At 45.5% G+C, this 26,108-nt stretch overlaps 2 protein-coding genes across 2 annotated transcripts in view; both read left to right on the top strand.

The window, feature by feature from the left end:
* The first annotated feature begins 671 nt into the window (after positions 1-671).
* On the top strand, positions 672-8,171 carry RNF168 (ring finger protein 168). Its single transcript, XM_030954838.1, has 8 exons — positions 672-745; positions 1,043-1,113; positions 1,687-2,030; positions 3,099-3,175; positions 4,310-4,486; positions 5,143-5,267; positions 5,572-5,659; positions 6,168-8,171. Exons 3-8 carry the CDS (start codon positions 1,730-1,732, stop codon positions 7,233-7,235), a joined length of 1,836 nt encoding a protein of 611 aa, XP_030810698.1. The 5' UTR covers positions 672-745; positions 1,043-1,113; positions 1,687-1,729; the 3' UTR covers positions 7,236-8,171.
* Positions 8,172-10,948: 2,777 nt separating this feature from the next.
* The window catches only part of UBXN7 (UBX domain protein 7), a 28,737-nt gene continuing 13,577 nt past the window's right edge, over positions 10,949-26,108 (top strand). Inside the window, exons 1-5 of the mRNA XM_030954621.1 lie at positions 10,949-11,049; positions 15,553-15,700; positions 17,832-17,899; positions 20,676-20,741; positions 22,726-22,838. Coding sequence (XP_030810481.1) covers positions 10,977-11,049; positions 15,553-15,700; positions 17,832-17,899; positions 20,676-20,741; positions 22,726-22,838 — 468 coding nt within the window. The 5' untranslated portion in view covers positions 10,949-10,976. The remainder of the gene's footprint in view (positions 11,050-15,552; positions 15,701-17,831; positions 17,900-20,675; positions 20,742-22,725; positions 22,839-26,108) is intronic.

Here is a 26,108-nt window from a genome sequence, read left to right on the forward strand (position 1 = left end):
AATCCTGACAGTGTCTTCAGGGCTGAGCGAGGCAAGAAGTTCTGATAAGAGAGCAATAAATTCTTCTTCTCTGAAAGATTTAGGTGTCCTGTGGCTGCTATCTCGCTGCGAGTCTTTTCTTCAGAAAAAGTATCTTCCATAGCATAGTTTCTATTTTAACATTGTTATAACCTAAAACTATATTTAACACTCTATTTAAGAAAATTAACACAGCATCACTTTCTAACATAACACATCTAATATTCATTTTAATATTTGCGAAAAGCCAATCATAAAATACGCATTTTTCACAAAGCCAGGGAGCAAAGCCCGGCTCCAAGCCCACCCGGCTGGCCTTGGGCACTGCCGGGCATGGGCCGGGCACGGCTCCCGGGCCGGCCGCGGCTCCCCGGGCCAGGCCAGGCTGTGCCAGGCCTCAGCAGCCTCCCAGGGAAGGATTTATCCCTGCCATCCCACCTAACGCTGCTCTCTGGCTCTGCTAAGCCATTCCCGCCCCACCCATCACAACAGCCGAGCCCGCGTTGCCTCTGAGAGCCCCTGTCACCCAGCAGGCTCGGCGGAGCAGCTGGAAGAGGAGGAGACAGAAGAAGAGGAGGAGAAGAAGGAAGGAGGAAAGGAGAAGGAGGAGAAAAGGGAGGAGGAGGCGGAGCCCTGAGGCGGGCGGCGGGAACAGCGCCGGAGTGAGGGGCGGAGCGCAGCCCTGCCGCCATTGCGGGAGCCGCGGCCGTTGGCGGCCTCCGGAGCGGTGGGTGCCGAGTCCGCGCTGGGACCCTGAGGGGCTGGGCGTGACGGGGGACCAGGGGCCCCCTTTCCGCTGGGCACCGACCTCCCGGGGGTTATTTTTTTGTCAATAAAAATAGCGGAAATAATAAAACTCGCCTTAAGGTGTATTTGTCTCCATGGAGAGTTTCTCTGTGAGGAATGGCAGCCTTTTTTTTCATGGGCCTCCTGTCTCTAAAGCTGCCTGTTTAAGAAGCTTGTAGCTTAAATATCAGTGGGTTATTTATTTTGCTGTATGTGTCTTTTGTTTTCTCTCCCACAGTATTGCTGGGCCAAGTGGAAAAATCGTGTGAGGAGACAGATGACCCCCACAGTTTCAAGTCATACAAGAAGGTGGTGAAGTTTAGTTCTTCATTTATCTTAAGAAAAAAAGGAATTGTAGCTTTATAGTCCTAGCTTAAGCAAGCAAATGAATGAGGAAGAAGCTGCTCTGCTCTGGTGTATTTCACCTTCAGAAGGTGCTGGGAGCAAGCTTGTGCCAAAAGCAGCTCTCGAAGGATGTGCGTATACTGAAAAAATGAGTGAATGGAAGGTTAAGGTAACTGGAATAACATATCTAGCATCTCTTATCATAGATAGGGAGTGGTGGGAGAAGAGGGGAGTAACAGAGGTGGCTGGAAGAACTCTCACCTTCTTTTCCCCCCTGTCCTTACCACCTCCTTGCTATCCCCAAAGCATCTGTTACAGCTCACAGGAAACTGCAGTAGGAAAACCTGGTACAGTTTTTCCATGACTTCTGTAAAGCTCTGCTTCTTCCTCAGGAATCTCTCAGGCCTAGGGAAAAGCAACCACTTAAGCAGGCTTCTAAATCCACTAACATTTTCTTGAAGTAGCTGTAAAACATTTTGCATTTTCCTTTATATTTTACTTCCCATAAGGAACCTAAATGTTTCTTTTTGCTTTCAGGCCCTGATGTTGTCCTAGTGCTGTTCCTCTACCTCGAGTCAGTATGTCGAAGAAATCCAAGGCCCCGCTGTCCTTGTCCGACTGCCTCTGCCAGATTTGCATGGAGATCTTTGTGGAGCCTGTCACGCTGCCGTGCAGCCATACCCTGTGTAATTCCTGCTTCCAGATGACAGTGGAAAAGGCCAGCCTTTCTTGCCCCTTCTGTCGGCGTCGGGTCTCTTCCTGGGCACGGTACAACACCCGCAGAAATACTCTGATCAACTGGGAGCTCTGGGAGAAGATTCAGAAGAATTACCCAGAGGAGTGCGAGCGCAGGATGAACGGACAGGATTTGGATGAGGAAAGTAAGTGAAATGTCACTTGTCCTGGGATGTCTCTGCTTTGTCACAGGAATTGCTGTGGCTGACTTCAGATGTTGGGAAATAAGGAGCTGTGGGTAGGCAAGTGTGTTACTGCTGGCAGAGACAGAGCTGTCTTGCAAAAGGGGCAGGGGAGAGGTGGGCAATGCCTTCTTCATTTGTAGCACAGAGGATAAAAATTACATTGGCTGGTGATTTCAGTGGGTACTTGTTCATGCCTTTGATGTATCAGTGCCTGGCCTTGTTCATTGCTCATTTGCAGCTGTAGCATCTGCAAGCAGAGTGTTTGAGTTTGTGGGTGTGTTTCTTTATCACTGTCAAGTGAGTGAAGTGGTTAAAAGATTTTCAGGTGTTAATTAGTTTGGTTGAAATTCCAGGGGTTCAGTCAGTGCAAGAATCTGTGAGCTGAAAATTGTGGTGTCAGAGGGAAGGAAGTGAAATCTGATTAACTTTTTGAAGAAGGATTTTGGGGTTTATGATGTTGCAAGCGCCCTTTGGGGACGTTTTGATACATTGGCCTTAGGGAAACTGGTTCCACTTGCAGTGTTCTGAGGTCTTTTTAGTGAAAGAGAGTGAAACACACAAATTATGGTCAGTTTACCAGCAGAGAATGAATAAGGGAATGGTTTGGGTTGGGTGAGACCTTAAAGATCATCCCATTCCACCTCCCTGCCATGGACAGGGACACCTTCCACTAGACCAGGGTGCTCCTAGTTCCATCCAGCCTGGCCTTGGACACTTCCAGCAATGGTGCAGCCACAGTTTTCTCTGAGAAACTTGTTCCATTGTATTTGCCTTATATACAGTACTTGGGAAACTGCCTGTTCCTGCAACTCTGTAACACCATGCTTTTCTATTGTGTAAACTTTATTCCTTGGTATCTTTTGCTTTATTCCTTCCTTTTTTCAATCACAGCACTTGATTTAAGTCAAATCATTCCCATGACAGGGTATGGAGTTAAAATCCTTTGTTGTTGTTAAAACCCTTTGTTGTTGACTGTCATGACTTTGTGTTTGTTGACTTTGGTTTTTTCCTCTCCTTCCTCTTGATTAGTCTGTGTCCCCAAGCCACAGCACCAGCTGAGCAAGCCTGGGGAGCTGAGGCAGGAATATGAAGCAGAGATTAGTAAGGTAAGTCTAAAAATATGTTTAAAAAGCATAAATGCTTTGTATCCACTTATTTGAGTTGTTCCTACAAACAGCTGTAATTTTATTTAATAATAAAGATACTTAAAAGGGCACTGCAGCTGCAGGAACATACTGGTCACTTTTGAATCATGAATTAAATTGGTGAAAGAGATTTCTTTGTATTTGACATGAGGTGACATTCTTCATCTATACCTCCTACCTCATCTCTTAGTCAATGTACATAAAAGTAGCAAATGTAGAAATTTGAACCTGTTTGGACTTTGGTTTTATATTTATCTTCTTGACTTCCCTCCAAGTAAGAGACCTCAATTAGATAACTTTCAGTAATGACCATAGAGCATTTTCTCTGTTCTTTGTTCACTCTGTTACCTGTGCTTATTTGAAAATCCGTAAAGATTTTAAAGAATTCTCAATTTTGGCCTATTTAAGGATCCTTCCTCCAATTCAGACACAGTAGTATTAAGGTTTAGAGTTGGAATGTATGGGAATGCACCTTTCCTTGAGAGCCCTTGCTGGTGATTACAGGAGCACGTGAAGCAGAGGACTGGGGGGAATTTCCAAAGAAAGCTTTATTCTTGAACTACTTTGCTCTCCTCGTGGAGTTGCTGGTAACTGATCTCTCAGCATGTCTGCTGTAAGAAAGGCAGATGTCAAATTCCTGGCCTGCTGCTTTGGGTTTTGTGTGTTTCAAGAGAGCAGCACTCTTCTAAAAGAGAGATGTGCTGTCTTTGGGATATATAATGATAAAAGGTTGAGCAAATGCTGTGGGACAGCTGGCATTCAGCTTTAGACAGAATTCTAATCCCACTTTCTCTGTACAACCATGTACTTGGAGATCTTAGCTTTGTTACTAACACTTTGAAAAGGTGAAGAATGGAGTTTAACCTTGCAGGTTAATGGTATAATCTTAAAGAAACCAAAAGGTTTGCCACTGTGGTCAAACCCAAGGCTCTACACACAGCATCCATGTGATCTTTGAGACTCCTGCAATGAAATGCTGCTGTATTTTGTGAACAGTGACTGCTTCACATTTAAGCAGTGTCAGCTGAGAGGTCCTAGTGTAAAGTGTGGCCCTGCAGTAGTAACCAGGTGGGTTTTTTCAAACACCTGCTTTAGGTGGAGGCAGAAAGGCGAGCACATGAACAGGAGGAGAACAAAGCGAGTGAGGAGTACATCCAGCGGCTGCTGGCAGAGGAGGAGGAGGAGCAGAGGCTGGCAGAAGAGAGAAGGAAGGAGATGGAGAAGCAGCTGAAGCAAGATGAAGAGCTGGCCTGGCAGCTCAGTAACAGTCTGGTGAGTTAGGATCGAGTGGGACAGCAGCAAATATCAATATAGCACAACCAACTTGGACTTCTCAGAGCAAATGTTAAAATTTGGAACAGTTAAAATTTATTTTAGTTGTAGTTGAAAGCTGTTGTCATCCTCTAGTACTGTAAAGCCTTGATTGACCATTAATTTTTGAAGCCTGTGTAATATGCACTTGAAATCCAGCACCCACCATGTGTGCTGCATGTTTTCATTGTGAAACATTTTAAAAGATTGATTTTCTGCTGTATGCTTTCTTTTCCTCATCTTTTTTAAATCCTTCTTTGGAAGAAATTAATATGTGCAACCTGTACTGGCAGAAAGGAACATACAGTGAAAATGTACCTTACCTTTTGGAGGTTTATTTTGTTTTATTAATTTGTTTTGCTTAGTTGAATTTTTGCCACCCAATGATGAAGCCTGTGTACTTATTTGAGCAAAGCCTCCTGTCCCTCAATGTTAGATCCAGGAAGGTGTAAGGAGCAGGTAACATTTCTTTCTCCATAACCATCCATTACTCACAGTTCTAGAATTCTTTGGACAACAGTAACTGATTCTGCAGCAAAATCTAAGTAGTTCCCTGAGGTTTCTGCAGTTTGTGTTGTGTTTTGTTTTACCTAATGCTATTTTTATTTGTCTGGAAGAATGAAGATCCTGAGGGACATGTGCCTGGCAGCCCGTCACCAGCACACAGCCTCTCCCTTCAGCCATCCCCACTGAGCCTGAGCAAGGCAAAGAACAAACCAAGCAACTCTGGAGATATTCAGAAGTAAGGGATTCAGCCAAGTGGATCTTTAATTATTGGCCTTTTTCAGTGAATCTTTAATTATTGGCCTTTTTCAGTGTCCATCTGCCCCATTTGCTTCTTTGGAATGCTGTAGGCCAGCCTCCTGAGATAACTGGGGGCAAATGTGAAGTTTTGAAGTTTAAAACATTTCCTCACAGGAGGAAAAGGGAAACACTTGCCTTCTTGTTGTTGTTTTTTTTTTTGTCAGCATGAACCTGAAGACCTTGAATAATGCAAAGGACTGACAATTCAAGGACAAAATGTTTATCCTTTTTTTCTTTTTAAGGTACCTGTCTCCAAAGAATTATGGTATGTTGGGATCAGCATCGTTCTCCAGTACCACAGGAAGAGGCAGGAGCAACTCTATCTCTGGGGTAACAGGAATCATTTTGTTACAATCTCACAGTTACTAATTATGGGATATTTTCCCCTTGCCTGTAGGGTTCCAGTTCTCTATTCCCCTTGCACATTGGCACTGGGCAGGTTATATTGCCCCTTTTAAGCTACCTTTGGTATTTATGATTGGCAGTTCTGGAGCCTGCTGGAAGAGGGTGCACCCTGATTTACATCATTCCATGGCTGTCTGTCTGATCCTTCCTGTAAGGCCTCCAAAGAAGATGAGCAGGCTTGCACATTTAGTCTGAATCACTGATGAGAGGAAAATGCTGCAGTTGTGGTTTCAGTCCTTCAGCTGGGCTTCTGCAGTTATTTTAAATATTTTCATTGTTATTAAACAAGTATTTTTTAAAAAGAGGAGTATCTGAGTTGGTGTCCCAGAGCACTCAGGGGCAATGCAGCCATGATAAGTGAGTTTGGTATTTATTCACAGCCATGGGCTTTTGATAAATTTACTTCATTAGTGGTGTCTCCCGTTTTCTTCAGGAGACCAACAGCAATGAAGGCAGCAGTTCTGCAGTGCAGGATGAACAAGAGGAAATGCCAACCCTGTCTCCACAGCTGACCAGTGTAAATAAAGATTCTGCAGCTAAGGATTCATTTTTGGAATCATGCATGAACTATTTCAGTGCCTCAGCTTCAGGTGAAGCTGCCACTGTCAAGCAGGAAAAAACACCAGGACCAAATGGTTTAGAAGATGGAGTTCCAGATGCACTTCATGGAACCACAGAAGGGGAAGGGTCTAGGACAGTTCTTCTTAGATCCAATGGAGATGATGATGGAATTGAGTCCGACAGTGGCAATTTGACACATGTCCAAAGGGTAAACCTTGAAAAGGCTGATGAAACTTGTACCTCTGGTCAGTTAGAAATGAATTGTGTGATGTCGGACAGCCAGACTGTGTTGCCTGGTCTGGGGAAGGAGGCTGGACACCTGAATGAAGAGACACCAGAAAAGCCACAGAACTCTAAGGAGACTCCCAAAAGGAAGTTAGTGGAGACCCCAGCTGATGCCATGATTGACTTGGACATGCTTGATAAGAGGAGAAGAACCTTTTCAGAAAGTGTAGAAGACCAAGGAGAGCAAATGAATGATTTTAACTTGCAGACACAAAGAGCCTTTGAGCAGGAGTTCTATGAAAGGCGCAGGCAGGAGGAGCAGGACAGGCTCTTGGCTCTGCAGCTGCAGAAGGAGCTGGACAAGGAGGAAAGGACACTGAACAGACAGAAGGGCTCTCCAGATGAGTATCTGCTTCGTACCAAACCACCTCGCTCCGGGAAAGACTCTGCTGCCAGGAAGGGAAGCTCCAAGGGGGCAAAAGACTTGAAGGGATCAAAAACCCAGGCTGAAACCAATCACCACAAGACTAGGAAAGGTTCCTGCAATGAAAACTGGCAGTCCCCTGCCAGGGTCCGGGTGAAATCCCCCAGCATCAAGGAAGGAAAGGTTTTGAATTGTGTGGTTAATACCAGTGACGCAAATGATATTTGTTCACTGCCTAAGAACAAGCAAAAGACAATCCTGCAGATGTTTAAAAGCCCTGTTGCAGAGTAGATCAGAGCCATGGACACCTGGTGGAGTGCGAATGGAAACTGTGGTGATGTTCTCCTGTGCTAGGCAAAGCTTCCCTAAGCAGTTTTGAGTGGTTGCCTTGGAGGGGAACCGCTTTGGGCAGCATTTCTGTGAGTTCTGAGAAGTTCTAGTAACATACACCCCCAGAATGTAACATTTTTAAATTGTTCCTTTCTTGAATATTATTTTCTAGCACTTGCAGCACTTCTTGCAGGAACCAGAGCATCTCTTATTTTCTAACTTGCATTTACATGGTTTGGAGTGTGAATACTGGTAGTGTTGGAAAGCAATGATAAGTGATGGTCTGATCTGGAAATGAAAATCCAAAGCCTTTAATGGAAAAGATGCACATTCCATGGAGGAAACAAATGAAAAACGAGTTTGTATTCCCAGCTGGCTGTCAGCTGCAAGGTTGAAGCACAAGCACTGTTCTCTAAATTGAAGCACCTTGCTGGAATTTAAGCTGTTGCTGCAATTGCATTGTTGGCACACCCATGAACAGGAGTGTAAGCAGACAGCCACTCTTTCCCTCTCATATGCTAACCCCTCCCTTCAACAAAAAGGAAACAAACAGGTCATTCTCCCCTGGCAAAGCCAAGGATCTTTCATGGATGCCAAGGCTGTGGGCTCCCATTCACCTCTGTTCACAGAGTTCCCTCCTGCAGATCCCATTTTCCCTGTTAAGAACAAGATACTTTTGTTTTCTTGTTGTTAATATCCTGTTAATGATACATATGAATGTACAATGGTGTTACTATACTTAATGCTGTTTAATTTTCATACTCAAACTGGTTTGAGTGTGATTAAAACAATAGTCCAGAAGCCAGTTATGATGGAGAAAGTTAAAAGGGAAAGAAGCAACTGAAGGCTGGAGTTGTCAGTAATGACATAACTGTAATTAGAAATTCACATAACTGCCCTGCCTGGCTGTAACTGTTCCCCTCTATTTTTAGAGGCACTACTAAATACTGTTTGTGTTGGGTTTAAAACTAAAACAACTCAAAAAGAATTGTAATTTAGATGTGGAGGTGCTGAGGCCTGTAGCAAGTTGAGGCTGGGGAAGAGGCAACCAAATGCTACTATGCAGAGGAAGTTTTCTTGTTTCATCTGTTGTTTTATGAAGCCATATTTTGGCTTTTCTTTGCTTCCTTGGAGCTACTTTTGCACTGTGTGTGTTTGAAATGGAGCCAAGTGCCGGCTGCAGTGCTGAAGGGTGTGCTAGTCATCAAAGTCAGCAGATGTTTGAGTTCTGGCCTTTTTTGGAACCCCATTGATGACTTTAATTCTGTTCTAGGACATTCCTAACAGACTTGTTTCTTCAGCAGCATCTTCTGATGGTTTAAGTTTTAAAAAAACAAATTTTATGGAAAGCATGACCAGCACACTGAGCCAAAAATGTGAATTGCTGCGATTTATTTTTTCCCCAAAGCCTGCACATCTTTATCATTGGTGGGCTCCTCATAAATAAATAAATAAATGTTCTGTTCAGAGATGTTTTTTGAGAAAATTACAACAGGTGACCAGTGGCAAATCCTTTGCTTTTTCTTCTGCTGCCTCAGCCATTGTTCTGGAAGCTTTCCTTCAATATGGGTCTGTTTTTCCTTAATCCTTAACATAGTTGGGATTATTTTCTGCTTTACCCATGATGTCAAAAAAAAAACTTAATTAAAGGGTTTTTTTTAAGGCAGAGCTACTGACTGTTTCCATGCTGGTGACTCTCAGCCTGTCCAGTCAGGGTAAGCCTGTAAAAAAACAACCTCCATTTTCAAAGTAGAATGCAAAACAAAACAGGACTAAAAATTGAGTGTTAGATAAAACTCAACTGCAAAATGTACAAAACCTGTCACCTATAGCAGCAGCCTTATCTGAGGTGGGATGCTGCAAGCCCCCAAATGATCCCATTCCTCACCATATCCATGGCACAATAATCCTCACTAGGCATAGTTTGGCTTATTCTTTTAGATCTTCATCGTTAGAGGGTGGAATTTGGCCACTACTGAGTGGATTTGGGTTGTACCAACAGCTTGTTTCTGACCCTGTGGTCTGGGAGCTTTGAAGGAGGTGAGATCAGCTTTGTTTTACTGGTGTTGGTGAAGCAGGAGTCTGTGTCTGAGATGGCTGGGCTGGTGTAACAGTTCACTGCTGCTCACCTGCCTTCAGCCCTGGTGATTAATTTGTCTTGTTTGTGAACAAGTTCAGCTCAACCAACTGCCAGGAAAAACAAAACAAGTGCCAAAACCCCAAATACTTCACAGGCTTGGTTGCTTCTCTGAGCACCAGAGCTGCTGTGGGGATGGGAGGCAATAAGAGAGGGAACAGATGGACCTGTTTCCATGGCAGTGAGGTAATAAATTATTCGAATTCCAGGGAAATCTCAGCTTTTTGTGGTACTCAGAGTTGACAAGTGTTACTGGCAAGGTGTTCAGCAGCAAGGCAGCCACATTCCTGCTGTGCCTGGAAACTGGAAAGGAGTAAAACATTCCTTTCCTGACATTCCTTCAGGTGGCCTGGGGATCAGAAACACCTGGTACAGTAGGTGGGGACAAATCCAAGGGTTTCCTTTTCTGGCCCTGTGGGTGCAGATGAGCTGTTGCTCGACCACCTCAGGTGCTGCCCCACAAAATCCCAGGATGGGTCAGGCTGGAAGGGACCTCAGTGGGTCCATCTGCTCCAGCAGGGCCACCCCAGAGCCCATAGCACACATTGTGCCCAGACAGCTCTGGGATATCCCCAGTGAGGAGACTCCACACCCTCTCTGGGCTCTGTTCAGGGCTCAGGCACTGCCCAGGAAAGTTCTTCCTCATGTGCAGGTGGAGCTGCCTGGGCTCAGGCCCTGCCCGTGGCTCTGGTGCCATTGCTGGGCTGGAGCAGAGCCCGGCCCTGCTCTGCCCCTCCCTGCAGCCAGGGCCAGCCAGGCCTGAGGGCCCCTCTCAGCTGGGGCTCCTCTCCAGGCAGAGCAGCCCCAGCTCCCTCAGCCTTTCCTCATCAGGGAGATGCCCCAGGCCCTTCAGCATCTCTGCAGCCTCCCCTAGACCTGCTCCAGCAGCTCCGTGTGTCTCATCTCCTGAGGAGCCCAGAGCTGGAGACAGCACTGCCAGGGCTGGACAGAGGGACAGGATCACTCCCTGACCGGCTGGCAGCGCTCGTCCCACTGTCCCCAGGGTCCCACAGGCCCTTCTGGCCCCCAGGACACTGTGCCGGCTTGGAGACAGCTGGTTGCCTGTCAGAACCCCCATGTCCTCCACCGCAGCGCTGCTGTCTAGCGGGTCACCCCCGGCCTGTGCCGGTGATCCGGGTTGGTCCTGGCTGTTTCCCTGCTCTCAGCACTCGGCCCGCGGCCTGCCCAGCCCCTCGCCGCGCCGCGGGCCTCTGTGATGGGGTAAATCCGCGTGGGAACCCCAGGTGCGTGTCCTGGGAGTGCCGCTCCGCCTCTAAGGCCCGTGTCCCCGCTGGGAAGCGGCGGGTGGAGAATTCCGGGGGCATTCCCAGAAAAAGCCGCCGAGGCGGGGGAGGGGTGGGGGTGGGAGTGAGGGGGAAGGGAGGGCGTTGCCACGGCAACTCCCGCCTCCCGCGCGGCCGGAGGGGGCGGGACTTGTTACCACGGCAACCGAGCCCCCACCTCCCGGCGGCGGGCGGGGGAAGGGGCGCGCGCGCGGGCGGGCCCCGCGCATGCGCAGCGCGCGCCGGCCGGCGGCGCGTGTGTTGTGGTGCGGCGGCGGCAAGATGGCGGCGCCCGGGGGCTCGGCGGGCGCCGCGGCGCTGAGGGCGCTGGTCCAGCAGTTCACCGCCATCACCGGTGGGTTCGGGGCGCGGGGCGCGCCGAGGCCGCGGGGCTCACGCGGGTGGGTCCCGCCCGGCCTTTACCGCCGGCGGGTCGGGGGCGGGAGGCGCGGGCCGAGGCGGAGCGGTTCCGGGCGCGCTGCCCCTGCCCTCAGAGCGCCTCCCGCGGGGCGCCGGCGGTGCCGGGGCCCGTCCGCGGGCGCGCCCCGGGGCCGCCCAGCGCGGCGGGGCTGGCCCGGGCCGGCCCCGCTCCCTGCGCGGCGGAGAGCTCGCCTTTGAGCTGCGGCTCGGAGGTTTCTCGGTTGTCCCGGTGGCGCGGGTGAGCGTCCTGCTCCCTCCTGCTCCTTCCTTCCCTCCCGCCCGCGCTCCGCCCCGGCAGCCGCTTCCCGCTCCCGCGGCTGACTCTGACGGACGGCAGGGACCCGGGAGCTGAGCCCCGAGTCCGCCTTTGAAAAAGCAGAAATATCCCACAGCGCGGGCGGCTCGAGTTGGGGAACGGGGAGAGCTGGTCGCTTTTCCGTGGAAGTTCGCGTCAGGTGACAGCTCCTGCTTCACGCTGTGTGCTCGGAGCTCTTGACCCACTTTGTGTTTAATCTGCTTCGCCGTAGTTACCCCTGGCTGATGGCTTTGCGTGTCAGATGCTGCGGGAGTGGTTAGTAAGATGTGTCAAATAAACAGCCAAAGGGAAGTGGAACTGCTCTAATTCGGTTGTCCAGACCAGCTCCGTTTCACACTGGACACACTCAGATCCTCGACAGGATGTAAGCAGGGAAATTACCGATCTCTCAGCTATTCCTAAAGAATCTTTATAGAGTAAACCCTTTGAACAAAAAGAACCTCCAGCAATTATATTTTCAGTAGTGTGTGCCTGTGTGGGAGATATTTGCTAAAACCTGACCCAGAACAGGCAGAGCTGTGCTGGTTTCCTCCTCCTGACATCTTTTATGTTTAGACACATTCGATGCTCAACACAAGAGAACCGCTCTGTGGTTTCAAAACTGGAAAAGAAATAGCCTGCTGGGCTTCAGCCATCCACTGTTAAGTGGAGTTTTGAAGTTTTGTTTTTATCTTTAACAGAATTTAAGGTTGCATCTAGGAGTGTGTGGAGCTTGTCTGTGGTGTGACAGGTGCTCACACCTCAGTGCTTTATGTGCTCAGTGCTTTTTCAACTCAGAGTTGTAAGTGTTCCCAGTCACTCCTGTCTGTGGGGAAAAGGCTGAGGGAATCATCTCCAGCATCAGGGATGAGGAGAAATAGTCCCTGATGCTTTTCTTTGAGCCTGGTGGCAGAATTGTGTTTCTTTGTTGCTCTCATCCAGGAAAGTACTGCTAAAAGAAAGTAACTCCTGTGTCTCTTGCTGCCTTAAGTTTCAGTTTTCACATTTTCCAGATTCTGTTCTGCATTAGTATATAACTCTGAACTTCATATAAAGTGTTAGCAAGTTCTCCTCACTGTTTAGTCAGACAAAACCATCTTTTCCAGCCCCAGAACCAAGGACACCATTGCAGCTTCAAGTCCAAAAAGTGTAAACAGCAGTGAATTGAGGAGAGCAGACTGAGAGGGTGGGACTGCATAACCTGAGGCTGTAATTGGACAATTGACCCCAATATAGAAATGGCCCAAAACTTATAAAACTGTGAAAACTTGTGACTCAGGGTCCATCTTGGTTGTAGCCCTGGCTGGGCTCTTGCGCTGCCCAAGGTGTATCCTTTTAATAAATCCCTACTTTATTCCTTTAACTCTGCTTGGCCTCTCTTCTAGGTAGCCTCTCAAGGCATCAGTCTTCCTCAAGGAAAGGATTGGATATCTGTGAAATTTGCTTTGAAACTTAACAAATATTTAGAATTTTCTGTTTTCCAGCACAAGGACTGAAAGCTTTGATATGCTGGCACTTTCCTCAGGAATGGTGAGGAATCAGTGAAGGCACTTGCTGTGTCAGTGTCTCTATAAATAATACCAGAGGGTTGAATTAACATTTTTCTTCCAGTTCTTGCAAATGAATGGCTTGGCATGACTCTGCAGGGAGGTGTAGAGTGGGGTGTGTGTGTTCCAGGCTCACAGGTGTGGTTTCATTGCTACAGTTAACATTGAAAAGTGTTGAAAATGCCAAAAAAATAGTTTGAGTGAAGAACCTGAACTTCTCGTTGGTGTTTTGGGATATCAGTAGTTTTTATTTTGTACTTTCTTCAGCTCAGTTAAGGTCTTAAAAATACAGCTGCCTGTCATCCCAGTGTGCTTGTTGTGGCAGGTTGGGTGTTTTGAGAAACCTGTTCCCTCAGTCAGTTTGGCTTTCTCTGTGGTTTGATGTGCAGGTTATTTAGAACTGATTGATCTCCACTGTTTCAGAGTGTATTCTGTGTTCAAACCAGAGCTTTTTGAGTCTTTCTCAAAAAATCTGAGAAACATCTGGATGTGTTTTGCCCAGACTGATGTTGTGTATGAGCCTGGTTTTGGGCAAAGTGTTGCTGTCATTTTGGTGACTTGCTGTGAACTTAGGAAGAATTCCTACAGATCCCAAAGCTGCTCCCAGACTGGTTCAGCTGCCTTTTACCACTCTTCCTCTTTACCAGCCTTTCTAAAGGAATAGAAGCTCTTTGGCAGTCCACCACCTAGGGAGAAGGTGCTGTAAAGAATTGGGTTGCAGGAGAGCTTCTCCTGAGGGAGCTTCTGCTGATGGGATGGTTTTGGAGGAGAAGTTGGGACATAGAAGCTCATCCTCTGAGGAAGGATTTACAGGTGATGTTAGGAATTGTTGCTTCATCCCGAGCAGCAACATCAAAACTGGGATAAGTTGCACTTTAGGTGTTCAAAGCCAGTCTGGACAGGGCCTGAAGCAACCTGGGGTAGTGGAAGGTGTCCCTTCCCATGGCAGGGTGTAGAACAGGGTGAGCTTTAAGCTCCCTTCCACCCCAAACCATTCCATGATTCTGTGATTTGAATAAATCTTGGTCATTATACAAAGAACTCAGTAGAAAAGTATTAGTTTCTCCCTCTTGGCTGCTTTTTTTCCCCCCTTCTTATATAAACTGAATTTCTGCTGGTTTGATTTTGCCTTTCAGCAGAATCAGTAAATCAGAGTGTCTTTTCTTCCCTCTCTAAATGTCTGTTATGAGTGGATAAAAAATTTTAGCAGCTGATTTAATATTCTTCCTGTTAAATTGTTAAGTCAGGTTTTCATTTTTCTTTGTGTATGCCTGCTTGTGTTGGAAAATCCACAGAATCATGGAATGGTTTGGCATGGAAGGGACCTAAAACCTCATCTTGTTCTACCTGCTGTGATGGTCAGGACACCTTCCACTGTCCCAGGGTGCTCCAAGTCTGGCCTTGGACACTTCCAGGGTTGGGGCAGCCACAGCTTCTCTGGGCAGCCTGTCCCAGGACCTCCCCACCCTCACAGGGAAGGATTTCTCCCCAGTATCCCATCTAACCTGCCCTCTATCAGCCATTCCCTTTTGTGTGTCCCTCCATCCCTGGTCCCAGGTCCCTCTCCAGCTCTCCTGGAACCCCTTTAGACACTGGAAGGGGTTCTGAGATCTCCCTGGAGCCTTCTCTCCTCCAGGTGAGCACCCCCAGCTCTCCCAGCCCTCACAGCACCTTCGTGGTCTCCTCTGGACTCACTCCAACAGGTCCACATGCCAAGAAATTGCCTGACCCCTAGAAGAAAATCCACATCATGCTGAAACCCCTCAGATGGCTTCCTGTAGGTTTTCAGTTGCTGACAGGAAGAAGCCTGGCAGTCCTGACTGCAAGCATCCCCTTCCCCCTGAGCTGTGCAGTTTGTCTCCTTTCACAGTTGTGCTTTAGGGATAAATGGCAGCTGATGAACTGTTCCTTCTAATTATTAATGCTTTGAGAGAGAAAGCGGTTCTGGGCACTTCCAGTCAAAATGCTGTTGTTAATGTTAAATTTTATGAAAAATCCCTCAGCTAGGATTTTTCCTCTGAAAAGCTGAAAAGCCTCAGAAAAGAAATGTAAAAAATAATTATCTGATTGCTTGGAATGTAGTTTAGAAGTTGCTTACCAACAGGTGCATCTTTAATTAGTTCCCATGTAAATTGTTTTTACTTAATAACCAATCCCAGTCCGGCTGTGTTGGGACTCTGGTCAGTCACGGGTTTTTTTATTATTCATTCTTTTCTAACTTTCTGATGTCTCCTTTCTCTTTCTTTAGTATAGTTTTAATAGATAATTTTCTTTTAATATAATGTAATATAATGTAATACAATGTAATGTAATATAATGTAATACAATGTAATGTAATATAATGTAATACAATGTAATGTCATGTAATATAATGTAATGTAATATAATATAATATAATTAATACAATCGAATATTATATAATATAACATGATATAATGTAATGTAATATAATGTAATATATAATATAATATAATATAATAATCAGCCTTCTAAGAACTTGAAGTCAGTTCTCATCTCTCACCTCATCTAGAAACCCTCACCACACCGCAACAATTAATAACCACACGTTGTGATTTCTTTCCCTTTGGCATTGCAGGTGCCAGTGAAAGCGTGGGGAAGCACATGCTTGAAGCATGCAACAACAACCTGGAGATGGCTGTCACCATGTTCCTGGATGGAGGGGGGATAGCAGAGGAGCCCAGCACCAGCTCTGCAGCCGTGTCTGCTGCCCGCCCGCACCCCGAGTACGTACCCTGGGCACGGCTGTGCCAGCCAGCCTGGCCCTCTGATGGCACTGAGATGGCACTGTGCAAAGCACGGCAAACCAGGCAGCTGCCACTCCTCAGCACAGCATTGCACACTGCTTTGGTCTTGGTCAATTGATTGCTCCAGTGTTCTGGTTTGTGAGTCTCTTGCACTTCAGAAGTTTTCTGTAGCTCTCACCTGCTGTTTTTTACAAACAAAGCCCGAGCTGTTAAAGTAGGGATGCAGTAATAAGAGAGTCCTATTTTTAAATGCTTCAGCAATCTTGCTTTACACTAATTTGGCAGTTAGAGAGTTCTCATGGTTTGGTTCTTACAAATGCAGCCACCTTACTCCCATTTCATAAATTCCTAGAATTTAAGGTTGGAAAAGATTATCAAGTCCAGCCATCAACCTAGCACCATGACCACTAATCCATGTCCCCAAGTGCCACATCCATATGTTTATTGTGACTCCACCACTGCCCTGGGCAGCCTGTGCCAGTGCTTTACAACCCTTTCTGTGAAGAAATTTGCCATAATATCTAACATAAACCTCCCCTGGCACAACTTGAGGCCATTTTGTCTCGCCCTGTCTCCTTACCTGGGAGAAATGTCTGACTTGTGAGGGTTTTATTGTAGTGGTTTAACCAGTTTGGCACTAGAAAAGCCAGGCCTGTGCACCAGTATGCAGAGGAATCAGCAACCTCAGCATCTTCACCAGTCTGTTACACATCAGATGCCTGCAAAGGGAAGAGAATTTCCACTTAAGCATATCAGAGAATCTCAGTGCTGCCTATTAATGTGACTGCTTGAGATAAAGGGAAGGTCTTTAGTGGTATAAATCACATTCATTAAATATGGTAAATTAAATGTAAGCCAGGCTTTTGTCCTTATGAAAAATCTTCCACTTCAGGAAAAAGACAGCTGACTTATAGAGAAAAATCCTTGCCCTTCATACTTCTGAAGCTCATGTATAAATTTAAATCTAAATAATTCTTTTACTGCTTTACAGCTGATGTGAGGTGCCTTCCTACTTGAACCATTAACAAAGTTAAAATAGGTATATAGGGTAGTGTTCTTATTTCTAGACAACTTCTGGCACATCAGTGACTCCAGATTTTTCTTGGAATACTTTCTTTTTTGTACTCAACACCCTCCAGGTGCTGATCAGCTCAGTGTCCTCCTAGGAGGAGGGAACAGTAAATGTGCAAATGGAGAATAACTAGCTGCACAGTGCAATCAAAGATGTGGAGTGTAAGAGCAAGGTCAGTGCATCCTGCTGACATCCTGAGTTAACCTTTTGAAACCTGCATGGTCAAGAGCTGCAGAGTGCACTCTTCACTCCTTGGTAGGCAGGGGGAAGAGGGAGTTCACAGACAGAATGTAGCAGTGGATGAATTCTTCTGCACAAAGATCCATGGGCCAGGTGACCACACTGTTGTCACAGAGCTGCTTGTGAGTTCTTTGTGATTTCCTCTCTTCTCCTAATTGTAGTTTTGGATTACCTGTAAGTGTCTGCAAGTATAACTGACTGAGCTGTTGACATGTGAGGGAGCCCAGTTATGTAAGCCAAGAACTGCTTCAGAATGGAGGGAAATGGCCATCTTGACCTGGTTCTCCTCCTTCTGGAAAAGAGAGAGGTGTGACTTTCAGGTGGAGGCAAAAAGTCTTCTGACAGACAAAAGCTGGTAATCAGGAAGATAATATTTTTTTTCTATGTAGCTAGGAAGGAAAGTAGGATGGCAAGTGGATTATTTAACATATTTTGGTAAGGTTTTAAAAACTTCCAAGTTCTAACAAAGTTATTCAAGAACAAAAAAATGTTTAAATATAGATTGACAAAGCCTGGGATCAAGTCACTCAGGGGTTTGTGTAATGTTTTATCAAAGGTTATCCATGCCAGCTCTCAGTGCACAGGGTATCAGGTCCAGGAGCAGTGCCATGAGTGGGAACAGATGCTCCCATGAGGTCCCACTTAATCCCAAACCTCTTCATTCTGTGCAGTGGTACAGCAGCATCTTTAACTGGTTCAAGTTGCAGGAGCCTTGGAGCATAATGAGATGTGGTTTGTAAGTACTTGGAATATTATCATCTCTCTGATTTTTCTTTTTTGTTTCTTCTCCTTTGACAGGGATGAAGTACGAGCTCCAATTCCTCAAAAGCAGGAAATCTTAGTAGAGCCCGAGCCCTTGTTTGGAGGTAGGCTTGTGTTCTTATTTTGTTTCTGTTTTCTTTACCTTGAGGTGAGCTAAGTGACAAAAGAAAATCAAAACTTGTTTAATAAGAAGAAATAACACCAGTGGTATTAAAAATCTCACACAAGAGATGCTTTATTCCCAGGGGTACTAATTTGCTAAATCTTGCTTCATGAGACTTTGTGAGGTGGCAGCCAATTAACTTAATTAAGTATACATCTGGGGGCCCAGAACTGTGGGGTACTGCTGTGGAAATGGGATGGAAGATGGAGCCTTGGCTGACAAGTGAAAATGAAGAGTACAAATGGCTATATGTCGAGATGACAGATCTGAAAGAAGGGCTGAGCTCTGTGATGGCTCATACCCTTCTCCATTTCTCATGCAGGAATTTAATTAGGTCTTTAAGCTGTGCTGTGCACAGCTTTTCTTGTCTCTGTCCTTCTCATGTGGAGCAAGTCCTTTCTGGGCTGGCCTTTGCCATGTCAGATGGATTGAGAGCTTTGCCCTTTTCACCAAGAAGCCCATGCAAGTGCTTGTCACTGCAGTGGTCTCACACAACGGGAAATGCTCTTTCACATCATTTAGTTCCTGTGGTAAAAAGGAGAAGGAGGCCAAGCTTCAGGTGTACCATGGAACTGATTTTTTCTTGACTCTTTTTCAACATCAGAGAGGTGTTTAGCCAGGATGCACAAGCTGAGGGTGGTTCAGAGAGAGCACACAATGCCAGGCAGTATAGGTACACACCACTTCCCTTTTTGCTGTATTTGCAAAATACAAATAGCAATATTAGCTTTTCTAGTTTTAGTCCTTCTAGCAATTTTTTCCTGTCTGTTTTGGGAGCTGGCCAGTTTTGACTCCCTTAATATGCTTCAGTTCCCAGTCCCATCAGAAAATGTTTATTCTGTAGACAGAATATGAATCACTGAAATGGACTAACTTAAGTTCTACTTCTGCATACTGATGTGAGATGCATAAAGTAACAACAATTTTAAATACTCACTTTATTTGCACTTGGGCAAAAAGGGAATGATGTACAAAGTATCTGCTTTCACTGAAGTGCTTTTGCACTTCTATGAGCTTCCTTGATGTAATTTCATGACATTCCCCTTGCTGCTGAAAGGCCACCTTGTCAGCAGCAGTGAAGCTGGACTTTGAAGGTCTCAGCCATAAGATGCAGTGACATGAAAACAAGGACACACTGTGTTTATCTAATCCTTGCACTTCCCATCCTACCTGAATTTTGGAAGTGGGGAGTTCAGTAGCAGAGGAAGGCAGTTCTGCAGCAGGACATGTGCATCCAGAGGAAGATGCCCTGCCGATGCCTCTCTGAAGACAGAGGAGCTCTCTGCACTTTTTCCTGTGGCCCAACAGCATTTTTGACAAAGATCTGTTCACTCCTGTGGGTTATTAGGATTCAGATCTGCTGATCCTAACACTTGGTGTTCTTATACCTACCTGTTCCACACTGATCTCAGTCATTGAACATGCACTGACCTGGGTCAGTGATTCCCTCCTGGCACTCTCTGATCCAGCAGTGCCACTTGTGTTTCTGGCACAGAGCAGCCTGACAAAGTAGCTGAACCTGAAGAGATAATTGGTCTCAGCTCTAGCCTTACAGCAGGGAAGGTGGCAGTTTCTGTTTTTAAGGATCATATTGAGGTGGTTGTATAAGCTCAGATTTTTTCCAGCTGAAGAGGTGACCCTGTGTGTTTGTGCCCTGCTGGGTACATGGATCCCATCATTGAGTACAAAGGATCCTCCTGGGTTGCTGAGAGCCTCTTCACCTGTTCTGCCTGGCAGGGACATGCTGCTTTTGCTCAAGTGGTCCTTCAGTTCCTGTTCCAAGTGAGTTTAAGTTGTTCTGAGGTTGGCTTGTGCCTAAGCACTCAGGGTGAAGGAGAATCTACTCCCTGGAGTTGAGAGGTGTTATTCCCCAGCACATCCCTTCTTCAGGCTTACTTTCTGCTGTATAATCACATTTCCACTGGGTATAGGTTGTATTTATCTTACTTTAATTTGTTTATTATTTATTATGTCTTGTAGCAATTGGGCTTTGAACGTTCTGTCTTTCAGTTGATGGGAAAGGAGATAAGTGGCTGGAATAATCTTGACAGGCAGTTCTGTTGTCCTTCCAAGTGCAGTGCTTGTGCTGTACCTTAGGATTTTAGTGGGACTTGAGGGTGCTGTTTCTGATCCCTTCCTGGGCTCTCTGCAGATAATCAGTTCTGAAGGTTTCCTTGCAAACAACAATGCTGGATCTGCTGGAAGAGTGTGGCTGGTCAGTCCTGCCAAGAAGTTGGGACAGGATCAGGATAAGAGTTTAGAAAAGTGTAGAAATGCATTGTAGAAAAAACAATGTGCTTCTTCATAAAAAAAAAAAATTCTCATGGAGTTTAATCTTTTGAAGTTTTTCATCCCCTTGAAGGCCTTGGGTAAAATCTTGGCTGGAATTGTGACAAAGTGATACTGTGACAGCACTGCTACTCCATGCTGAAGGGTCTTGACAAGGCCATCAGAAGGGGCTTTAAGCCTCTCTGTATTTGGATACATGTTTTGTTTCTGGGCTAAGGTTTGCTGGAGGGAGGGTGTGTTAGGAAATGGGATTTACAAATTACCTTCTGCCTATTTCCATCCATCTCCAGCCCTTCCCAATGACCTTTGCTCTCACACAGTCCCTGCTTGGGGCTCCTATTCTGTTCTCCTACACATGTGATGGAAAGTACTAATAGGCATTTCTTTTGATAATATACTTTTCAAGTAATTCTTTAATTTTTTTAAAGCTCCTAAAAGACGCAGACCTGCTCGCTCAATATTCGATGGCTTTCGGGATTTTCAGACAGAAACCAGTAAGTGTCTACAGATCAGTAAGCCTGATATTTTATTTTATTTTATTACTTTTAATGCAAATAAATGGAGAAATCATTCCTGGTGTAGGCTAGCACAGCTGTCAGTTGTTGAAACATTTTTAAATTGCCAATTGTGTAGCAGGGTACATTATTAGAAGTATAGAATCGTAGAATTATGATTATTACAATATATTCTGTCTGCTTTGGTGTTGCTAACTCTCAAAAATCCCCTTTTTCTTCTCTTGAGAGAACTGAAAAGGGGGAAGAATCCTAACATCCAAGTAGAAATTAAATTAATCCACTAAATATTTCTTGGCTAAGCAGTGAACATTCTGGCACTTGAATTACATTGGAGTAGCCCTGATGCTTCCTCCTTGAGCAGGAGGTTCTTGTGGCTTGAGTTGCTGTTTGCCCTTGGCTGTTCATGCACAGAATCTCCAGGTACCAAAGCATGGCTGTTACTTCATCCAGGAAGTGTCACAGAATGTGATTCTGTGACAGCACAGCGCCAGGTGTTTCACATCTGGGTTATGGCTGTCGTGCTGATGTTGCTGGAGTGTTCCTGAGGTGTAATCACAGAATCAGGAAAGTTGGGAAAGTCTTCTGAGACTGAGTCCAGCTGTTCTCCCAGTACTGCCAAGGCCAGCACTGCCCCAGGTGCCACATCCACACGTCTGTTAAATCCCTGCCAGGGCTGGCCAACCCTTTCCATAAAGAAATTGTCACTAATATCCAATCTCAGCCTCCCCTGGTGTGACCTGAAGCTGTTTCCTCATCCTGTCACCGATTACTGGGGTCCATGGACCATGTTCCCACACAGGGGTTGGTTGCCAAACTGAAAATAGGTGTTGATAGTTACTTTCTTTTCCCTTTTCCAGTAATGATGAACACAACAAGTATTGAAATCACTGGCAGCTTTGGAAGTGAAAATGCTCCATGTACAGAATCAATACCCTTGAATTTTTTCTCACCATCTTCCAGCCTGGACTAGCAGAGGGTGTTCCAGCCCATAGCAGGAGAGCATTGGCTGATCTTTAGGGTCTTCCAAACCAAACCACCCTGTTATTCCACTCTTAAGACATTTAGAGATGCCCAACGTGTGAGACATAAACTGTGAGGGTTTATAGTGAAACCTTATCATGCTTTTTGGCAGAACTTGACAGGTGGACATCACTGTCTAGCTGTCTCTGGAAAAGCAGCCCTGGCCATGAAATTCCAGATTATCTCCTGGCTCCTAGGGCTGCTGCACAGGGATGCTTTATTCCCTGTGTGTCTTCTCAAACATGCTTTTTATGCTTTGGCCCATTGACAGCTCCTTCCACACTGGAAAAGTTGTGGCCATGGGAAAGTTATTGCCCATTTCAGCTGACCTGGGTCTATAAAATACATCATGTGTCTGCTGTGATTTACCTTTATTGTCCATGGTCCTGTCTGAGTAGGAAATGTGTTCTGTATTATTTCAGATGGAATTGATACTCTTTAAAAGAAGCATCCAAAGAGATTTCTCTATGTAAACTAATTCTGTTTCTTTGTTTCTTTGCTGTGGGACTGCTCCACAGCCAACTAATGGAAATATTGCAATGAAATATTCCTTTTAGAAGTTATATTGCTACAATCTAGCTCAGTTTCCCATTTAAAAGCATCACTGGGGACAAGTCACTGCTTTTTTTGGCTCCTTTGTTTTCAAATATTGGTATGTGACCCTTCAAGTTTATTAAGGTGTTTAAAAGAGAAAGTTGGGACAGGGAGGTTCTGCCCTCACACACCAGCTAATTTTGTTCAGCGGGGTCTAACCCTGGAACTCTCTGTAAGAGATATGCTGGGATTTGCACTCCCTAGCTGCCCTAGCCCTGTTCTCAAACCTCCTAGGAACTGGAGAGAGTTTCACCCCAGCAGCTCTGTGTGTGAGCGTTTAGGCAGTGATGGATGCCCCTGGTGAGTGTGTGTATCTGACTCCTGTCCCTTTCCTCCTGGGGCCGTGCAGTCCGGCAGGAGCAGGAGCTCCGCAACGGAGGGGCCGTGGACAAGAAGCTGACAACGCTGGCAGATCTCTTCAGGCCTCCCATTGACCTGATGCACAAAGGCAGCTTTGAAACGGTGAGGGCTCACCCTTGGGGGCGCAGGGGAGGGGGTCAGCATGGATCCATGGCTGGACAGTCAGAGGTTGCAAAATACTGGGCAGTGATAAGTGTTTGATGGACTGCCCATGGGAATGTTGGTGATGTGTTGAAGGACTTCACTGGTGATGGTGTCACCTGGAATGGACCCATCAGGATCATCAAGTCCTCACCGTGCAGACCACATTGGTTTATGTTTCAGTATCAATGTGGCAAATCAGATGTGGTGAAAGGCTTCAGTGAGCAAGGGCGGCTGGTCAGAATGGGAAAATTGCCTCCCTTGAACTGTCTCCATAGAGGACACAGAAAAAGCTGGAGTAGGATTACTTTGCATAGGTGAGGGAGGACTCTGCAAGGGGCAGTGTGGTTTGCAGCACAGCCCTGCTGAGAAGCTCAGGTGGAGTTAACATGGCTGAGTGGCTTCTGATACCTGAGTGAGTAGAAGTATTTGAATGTGTCTTTGCCATCAAGCCACAACTTCATCCTCAGTGGAGCTGTTGTTCTTCTATAAAATCACAGTGGTTGTCTTTTACTTCTGGTGGTGCTAGGGGAAGTATCCCAGAGATACAGGACACTGTCAGCTTTAAACAAGCTCAGGTGTCACCTTCCCTGACTGCGTAGGCATGTGTGGATCTATCCCTAAATTGTTATGATGTGGATCAATGACTTAACTAATGGTTGGAGAACATGCAGATTGGTATATATTTTTAATTTTTGAGTCCATAATTTCCAGATATTTTTCAGAAATTCCAATTACTACTGGACTTTCTCCTCGTCATCTTTGACTAGATGAGATTGATGATGGTGGTGATCATTATTTTTACTGCATGAGAATGCAAAGTAATGATTAAATGGTGCAATACAGATGTTGGAGAACCAACTGCACAACTGACTGAACAAAAATATTATTTACCTTGTTTTCACATGTGCCTTGACTGCTGTGCACAAGTACTAGAGCACTGCTGGAGAGCCTTTGGTGAAACACTGTGTGCCTTTATGGAGTCTCCAGCTCTCATCCCATTACCCTCATCTCTCTTTTTATGCTTCCCATATCACTGGGGATCAGTTGCCTTGTCACTAATTCCTGTGTTCTGAGGGTGCCCTCCACAATCTCCTTAACAGAATTCCAGCTGTGAGAGGATGCTGGCAGACAGCAGCAGTGTCCACCTTGGGAAGGAATTTGGTGCAGTGGGAGCAGAGGAGCAGCCTGAAGCAGGGTTTACTTTAAAAGACATGTTTCAGGTCTTCCAGCTGATGGTGCTTGCTAGGCCTGGGGTCCAGAGCTGTTGGTGACTGTGGCATTTTCAGAGACCCCCGTCAAAGGGAGGAAATGATGAATCTGACTCCATGTTCTTAGAAGGCTAATTTATTATTTTATGATATTTTGTTATATTAAAGAATGCTATTCTAAACTATACTAAAGAATAGAGAAAGGATACAGACAGAAGGGTGAAAGATAATAATGAAAAACTCATGACTCTCTCTTCAGAGTCTGACACAGCTTGGCCCCTGATTGGCCAATAAGTAAAAACAATTCCCTTGAAACCACTTGAAATAAGCACCTGTTGGTAAATAGTGTCCAAACCACATTCCAAAGCAGCAAAACACAGGAGAAGCAAATGAGATAATATTGTTTTCATTTTTCTCTGAGCCTTCTCAGCTTCCCTGGGCAAAGAGATTTTTCAGAAAATATGACAGTGACAGATGACACCAGCAAATGTGTGGTTAAAGGCACCAGTGAGGGGAATTCACATGGCAACAGCCAGTGCTGCTGCAGGAGCAGTCAGCAAGTGCCCTCTGAGCTTTGCTGTGGAGTTTGAGATGGGTGCTTGTCTCACCTTGTGTCTTGCTGGAAATGTATGAAGACTTCAGCAGTGTTGATTGTGGCATGTATCACAGTCAGAAGTAGTGTCAGAGAGTGAAATAACTGATTGATGGATTTGTTTGCCCTAAAGTCTCTGCATTCTTATTTAGTCTTGAAAGGTAATTTTAAAAAGGGGGTGGGCTGGGGTTGGGGAATGGGTTTGTGTATACTCACATTGCCCTGTTCTGTGCAGTACCTGCACTCTAAAGACCTGCACACTTTCTGGTGTTGGCACTCACCCTGCTGTGTTCCTGTACAGTTCCTTGTCCCATGGGATACCCTTCATTTCACACTGATGCTCCTCAACTTCATTGCAATGTAACTCTTCACACCTTCTCACTGTGTTGACCATTTCCCTTTGCATTTTACCTTTTCTGGCTGCAAACTGCTCTGCTGCTTCAGCCTGGGACAGTGCAGGGCCTCAGTGACCACAGTCTCTCAAAATTCATCTCTAGCAAGCTGCTGTTGGCTTCTCCCTTCTCTGTATGCTGAGATAAATGGATATAAACCATATGATAAACCAGAGATGCTCATCACGTTCCAGAATATCAAAGACTAAATCCTGTCATTGTGATGTTCTTGTAGTTGAGCTTTGATCTAAGTGGGATTTTCTTTCCAAGGTTGGTGTGTGGTGTGTTCCAGCCTCTGGAGGGGTGTGCAGGAGCACTCTGCCAGGGTTCAGCCATGCACATTTATCAGAAAACCATTTAGGATTTAGAGCTTTGTTGACAGGAGTGGTGACGTCTGGTCTTATGTATCTTTGCCACTCACCAGCTGTTGCTGCTCTTTGGGTACTTAAAGGTTGGTTTTTGATACTAAGTACATGTAATTATCTTTGGTTTTCCCCAAGAAACCTCACTTTTCTTGAGTTATAAGGAAACTTTGTTACCAGTAAGGCCCAAAAAATTGCTGTTTCATTTTAACTTAGTAATACTAGCTTTAGGAATAGGTGGGGTTAACTCCATGGCAGAAAAATTAATTTGAATTAAAATTAATTTCAAAAGTAAAACTTTGGTTTGGGGAATAAAGTAATTTTTGAGTCTTGAATTACATTTTTGGGTTTTTTTACCTGCTGTATATGGAAAAGCATTGTGCTCCACATGCAGAACAGCTTATGATCACTGTACTTGTAAAGTTCACTGTGTGACTGACTAAACTAGAGTTCTCCCATTAATGTGGAATCTGTTAGGAATAAACCACTCAAGTAAAATAAATAAATTACACACCAAACATGTCTGATAGAGGAGAGTGTGGGTTTGTTCTCATCTCAGGCTGCTCTCAAGAATTGCAGGTGTTCTCTCTCATGCCTGTGATGTGAGAGATGATTAAATTTGAGGGGGACACACCAAATTGACTTAGCTTGCACTTCTTGTGGGCAAGGATGAT

This window comes from Camarhynchus parvulus, chromosome 9 (assembly GCF_901933205.1).
Source record: "Camarhynchus parvulus chromosome 9, STF_HiC, whole genome shotgun sequence".
Lineage (NCBI taxonomy): Eukaryota > Metazoa > Chordata > Aves > Passeriformes > Thraupidae > Camarhynchus > Camarhynchus parvulus.